We start from the raw sequence: 6,350 nt of genomic DNA on the forward strand, positions 1-6,350 counted from the left end.
TAGATAGCAGCCTTGAACCTTCACTCATTCCAGAGGCTGATGTTTTTATGTGTTGGGTGGACTTTGAGAGGGAGAAATAAAGAATTAGACTTGTTTATGTGTTTCTGCTCACATGTGCGTGTAGACACAAATAAAAAGAGAAATGCTTTTAGTGTTCTGGCACAGCGCCCCAATGGGACTCTGATGCTTGGAATTTCCAAACATTTCATCTGCTCTGCTTTGTGTTTTCTCTCTGATAAAGATTTTGACACATTGTGAGCCTGTTCATTATTGAATCGTGGTTTTCTCCATCTTTGTTGAGTCACTAGTATCAGTAACACATTTCATATGATGTTCAGTTATTGATAGGTGCTATTAACCTTTATTTACATGTTTTTTGTCAATCCTGAATCCTATGTTTGTATTTTACTGTGAATAATGGGAGACATCTTGTGGAAAATCACAAGATAGTAGCTCAGTAAAATCATAGGCAAGATTTTTATTTCCAATATTCAAAACAAATGTCAAAAAATGCACTAAACCTTTATGCATACCCACAAACATTTCTGTTAGATTCAGGGTAGCTGCACCCTTTTAAAAATCAAGTTTAATACTATTTTGGCCTTATAAAGGACTATTTTTGCATCACAGCTACAACTGCCACTGTTAAAAGTTTTTAAGTTAATATTCTATGTCATATAAGTCACCTCAAAATCATTGTGTGTGCTCTGCCAACCATTCCTGGTCTTTTTATTGTAGAAGTAAATTTCTTCAACCTTTTTTATTTCCCTTCTTCTCTTTCCCTCTTCAGTAGCGAATTCATACATAAGAAGTTGATATTAATATTTTTGTTAATTGTCATGTAAACAAGCTAGTCAACAAAAAAGAATAAGAATGAACATGTAATACTAGCATAATGAAAAGTAGGGAAGCATTCAGGCATGCCTTTTAAAATTGAAGACCTTTCACATGCAAAAAGGACTTTTTAAGACATTTTATGACCTCAGATTATAAAAATCTCATTCAAGACTTTCTAATGCTCGGCAGAAACCCTGCAGATTACTGGTATCAAAAGTGATCTAAATACTACGACAGTACTTTTTATGAATTGCCACACACACATTTCTCCCCGTGATATCTAAAGGAATATATCATGATTTTTCTTGCATATTGCATGATCTCCTTTAGTGCCTGGTATCTGTGATTTTTACCAGGCTGGTGAAAAGATAATCCTTCCTTATCTGTATCCGTTTCAGAGCACTAACTTCATACATGTAAACGGAGATTCCTTTTTTATTCAGAGCAGTTTATTGAAAATATGGTAAAAATTGTAAAACTGTATACGAATCACAACAGGGCATGGCAGAGCAACAGCGTAAAGACAGAAACAATCGAACATGCTGTTAGGGTGGGCTGACATGGCAACTTGTGTGGAAAAGTCATCCTAAATCAGAGCTTTAGTTTTTCTGGTCAAATCTGGGATTTACCAGCTTGTCGGCTCCAAACATGAAGTAGGCCTACTTGGGGGGAGGAGAGACTGAACCCATAGCACAATTTAATTCCAGATACATCTGTTTTTGTGGAATTGATGCAGATGGATTGTAAATGATTTGTGGGCGGGTGCTGTTTAAGCCTAAAATATTGATTGTTTTTTTTTTTGTTTGTTTTTTTTTTGTTATTGACGTCAAAACTTGGGAAAAGAAATTCCCTTTCTGTGTTTCACTGTGTCTTAATTTCCATATACAGTTTTCAAATTTTTGAAGGACTTTTGAATTTATTCACTGACTTGCAAACCGACTGCCTGAATTTTTCATATGGTCATATATTACAGATTCTATTAGTAACTTCAAGATGTTCTATTTTAATTGATTTCACTGTTACTTTTAACATCATCTTCAGCTGATCAAGGCCTTTTTCATGTTTTACCTTTTACTCTGTAAAGCACTAAAGCTGACTCAACTTGACTTCAAACAATGTGACATGAACCTTTTTGTGCATATAATGTGAATCATGTTCACCATAGGCGGTTCACCATTAGGCAAAGGTAGGCAATTGCCCGGGCCTCTTGCCCCAGGGGGCCTCGAGATAATGCATCATATATGAGGTAAACCTCTAACAATGCTTTTAATGATTGAGGTGTGTAGTTTGAATCTAAATAGGTGGCAAAGCGTGAATAAAATAGAGTAAGGTTGTCAAAAACAGTCCCAAGGGAGGGCTCCTGCCCCCACTAGTGAGGTACAAACCACCCTTAGTCTACATACCAAGAAAACCAAATTCAGGTAGATCCTTTGAGACAAAGTGAAAAAGTGAATTAAAGGACTACTGTGTAAGAAAATGGTATGCAATATATGAAAATTTGTCATTAGTGGTGGAAGGATGAATACTGCCCTAATAATGAGCATATATTTTTATTTTATTTTATGTATCTTATTTTTTTCATTTTCAGTGACACCTGACCTAGAAACATGATAAAATATCAGGATGTGGTGAGTTTGAGTTATGGTGCTCTTCTAAGAGCTAATGTGCAGGTTGGCCATCAGATTGGGTAGGTCCTGTAGTGTCCTGTTTGTTTCCTGAGAAGAAATGCTCCAAAAAATTTATTTCATTTTATAATATTTACAACCAATATTTTGTCTATAAAAATCTGCCAACTCATAACAGTCTTTGCCTTTATAAACTTACTTGTCTTATTCGACTCATTTTGTCAAAAATATTCATCATAATTTGTTTTTACATAGAGCATTTCACTTTGTAAAATTATTCTTTGATTATCTTTTTATTAATCAAAGACAGGCATGGTCTTCATAACTTCACTACATTTTCTGTTTATTTTGCGAAACACTGAATTTGTCCTCTGAGCTTATCTTGTGCTATTTTCTACATGATGTGTTGAAAGCTGTCTTACTCTTTCCACTTACTTTGCTTTTTTATTGCCACAATTTCCCTTATCACTCCATCTTATAACAGCATTTTATGAAAAGCACAACTTTTCAATACAGAAACTTTCACTGTTATGCATTTAGCATTCAAAAGTTCCGAACAGAGTTTAGTCATAGCAGCTTTAACCTTTGAACTCCAAACAGTCCTCACTATCAAAAGTGATACTGTCACTAAATTATCCATACAACCTACTTCTGTGTTCATTCATTTTTTATTAAACTGTAATTAATTTTATGCCATACTATAAAAAATCCATGCTGTTTGATACAAAACAGACATCCTCAGTCAGCCTGGGAAATTTAGATGAAATTGCAATATTGCCTACTGCAATGATCAAATTGCAGAGGCTGCAATATTTCTTTGACCTGAAATGTTTGTCAAAATGTGTTAAACACTGTTTTTTGTAGCGGAGATGATATGTTCTGCACACCATGCAAACATTGAAGAGTCACTTTTTGTATGTTTTCATTAAAAGCGAGAAGGACATAAAGTTATAATTTCCTTCAATACAACAAGTCATATTCAATTTGCAATACGAAACAAAATAATCAGTTTACTGAATATGGTGTTTGTGAATACCTATAGTTATTTATTGCTTGTGTTTGTATAAAATAAAACATATGAACAAGAACCTAAAATTTAATTAAGGGGCGTAGACGGTCTTGTGGTTAAGGTACGCTTCATGTACGTGGGCAACCCAGGTTTAAGTCCAGCACGTGGCTCCTTTCCTGCATGTCTCTCCCCCACTATGTGATCCCTGTTTCCAGCTCTATCCACCATCCTACTCTATGAATAAAGGCATAAAATGTCCAAAAATATATCTTTAAAATATAATAATAATAATAATTATTATTATTATTATTATTGCATACTAAATTGCGACTTCAATACTGGAGGAAAAAACTGCATTTCAATTACTTTACCATATCATTCAGCTGTAGTCCACAGCCTCCAATATGGTGTCATTTCTTGTATTCACTTAGCAAAATTAGAAGAAAACTCCTGCACAGTCATGCATTTCTATGCTAGATGTATTAGTTAACCTATGACAGTGTTTCTGTCTTTCACTCACAGCAGCTTTTGGCTACAAATATGAGAGGGAATCTGAAGCTAAAGTACTTTTGATACTGTTGATCACTGTAAAACTTGACAACTTTAACTCAGTAAATGTTCTAGATTACATTGTTTGTATTTAATAACAGCTTCATGATTGAAATTTGTACAGGAATTGTTGCCATTATTCAGTATGATCTGTTTTTGTATTTGTTTTTATGTATTCCCCTGTCTCCATCTTTCCGTAGTCTTCTGTTTTCTGCTTTCTGGCCAAGTTCATATTCAGCAGATTGGTTTCCACATAAGTGTCATTCTGATTGAGGTTTCTACCTCTTAAAAGAGACCTTGGTTTGCTGGGGAAATGGTGATGCTTTACTTATTTATAATGTGGATACTGTAGTGGAAATCAGAAGGGTTACTGCAGTTGCAAAAATGGATGGAATTCTTGTTATGCCATGTCTGATGGGGGGGGGGCACTTCTTGTCTGTTTCCCTTACACATTTTGCCCTTTACTCTCAGTAAAATCTCCATTTATGTGTAGGAAACACAATGACATCGCTCTTAACATCTAACTCTCTGGTTTGGGGAAAACTTACCATTACAAAAACACGCATAGAATAATAGGAGTAGCTTTGGTCATTGCCCAGTAAAGACTAAGAACTATTTTCCTTGCAAACAAAGAACTAGCTTGTAACTAATTTTAGTGTTATTTTAAGTATTGTTATTAGCAGTAGAAGTAGCAGCCGAGCAGTGATAGTAGTAGTTGCATTAGGAGTAATATTGGTGGTAGTAATCTATACGAGGTACACTGTGCTTGTGGCAGCCTAAGGGACAGGTACATTACACAAGTTTCCAAGTACTACTCACCCTTCATGAAGAAAATGACCACCCAGGCTATCCAGAGGTCTGAGTTGTGAAACTTCACCATCGTTCGTAAATGTTCATGCACTGCGTTTTACCGAGTGCCTCCTCTCTAAGTGCAACCTCCGCTCAGCTCACAGTTCCCTTGAAGAAAAGTAACTGTTCCCTCTAAAGGCATGTGACACACATGAAAGCAGTCCGGGTGTTACGCAGCGTACGCCAACGACATTTCTCCAATACAGCCTTAAATTTTTAAACATGAGGTGGAGAAATCATACAGCGGTACCATTTGTATCAAACCTGCGTTCCTTTCTTCTCCGGGCGCTTTTACACTCCTCTTTACGCTCCGTCCTTCGGTAGCTGCTTGTCACTTCTTTTTTTTTCCTCGACCGCTCCAGTCAATAAACGAGCAGGCATTAACTTAATATTCAGAAAAAAAAAACAGCCAGGGTATCTAAAAGTGCCCTCGAAGCTGAATAAAAACTGGCATCTTTCCCGTCCGCGTGGTGGGATTGACTAACGCGTCTTGTTGCGCTCCATGGTTTCTTCTCCGTTCTGCTGCAGATGAGCTGACCTGAGGGCAAATAAAGCAACGTTGGAGGTGTACCACTTCCGATTGATATTTTTCAAAATAAAACACAAGCCATAGTAAGAGGCTTTCAATTGATTAAGTTAACATTGTGTGTGCTTTCCACACGTCCCTTCACGTGAACAATTACAGGTCTAATACTGAATGGACAGGATTAGTTCGTGTAAGCTTCAGATCTCAGGTAATTTAAACAGCAGGGGAGTCGTTCAGGTTAAACGTGCTCTTATTTTTTAGGTGATATCTGCCTGTTCCTTTAGTCTCGGTGCGTTTTGCGTATTGACGGCGCTCAGGAGCGAATGATTGAGGTGAGCTCGAGCCTGGCTGTTGCTTGGAGACCGCTGACGCCAACTGAGAGTGAGCGAGAGAGGAGAGAGAGAGAGGGGGAGAGAGAGAGAGAGAGACGTGGCCTCCTGCGGTGCAAAGACACAGTGACTGATTGTGAGATAATACAATAAAACACAGTAGAGTAGCTTTGCTTCTCATACCATGTGCAGTGAATAGGAATAAGGAAGGTGGTAAAATACACGCCACGAATAAGGTTAGTGCTGGGTAATTCAAAGACAATGGCATATTGTGAGAGGTTTGCCCACATAAGCCACTTGCTTAAAGTTTATTAAATCCCAGTGTTTGCCAGGAATCTTCTTCAGGTGATATTTAAACTCAATATTTTTGGATGCTTAAAGTTGCACTGACATGTCTGAATTTACTCAAAAATAAATAAAAAATAATAATTGTCAAAATGTATTCCTTTTTTTTCCATTTGAGTAGCCCATACTACTTCAAATACTTCAAACTGTTTCAAAGCCAGAGAAATCCTCAGTTTTTATAGGTGTAATGGGGAGGAGAGGGGTCTGGTTGCATACCGTTTATCTGAGATGCTGTGTATCTCAAAAATACATGCTAAAACTTTTGATACAAAAATGATTAA

The 6,350-nt window shown here is 36.8% G+C and overlaps 1 protein-coding gene across 1 annotated transcript in view; it reads right to left on the reverse strand.

The window, feature by feature from the left end:
• igsf11 (immunoglobulin superfamily member 11) overlaps positions 1-5,151 on the reverse strand; it is a 142,148-nt gene extending 136,997 nt beyond the window's left edge. The window contains exons 1-2 of the mRNA XM_041810805.1: positions 5,134-5,151; positions 4,840-5,001 (exon numbers count right to left, since the gene is read on the reverse strand). Of these exons, the coding sequence (XP_041666739.1) occupies positions 4,840-4,900 (61 nt within the window). The 5' untranslated portion in view covers positions 4,901-5,001; positions 5,134-5,151. The remainder of the gene's footprint in view (positions 1-4,839; positions 5,002-5,133) is intronic.
• Positions 5,152-6,350: the final 1,199 nt, after the last annotated feature.

This window comes from Cheilinus undulatus, linkage group 2 (genome assembly GCF_018320785.1).
Source record: "Cheilinus undulatus linkage group 2, ASM1832078v1, whole genome shotgun sequence".
In the NCBI taxonomy this organism is placed as follows: domain Eukaryota; kingdom Metazoa; phylum Chordata; class Actinopteri; order Labriformes; family Labridae; genus Cheilinus; species Cheilinus undulatus.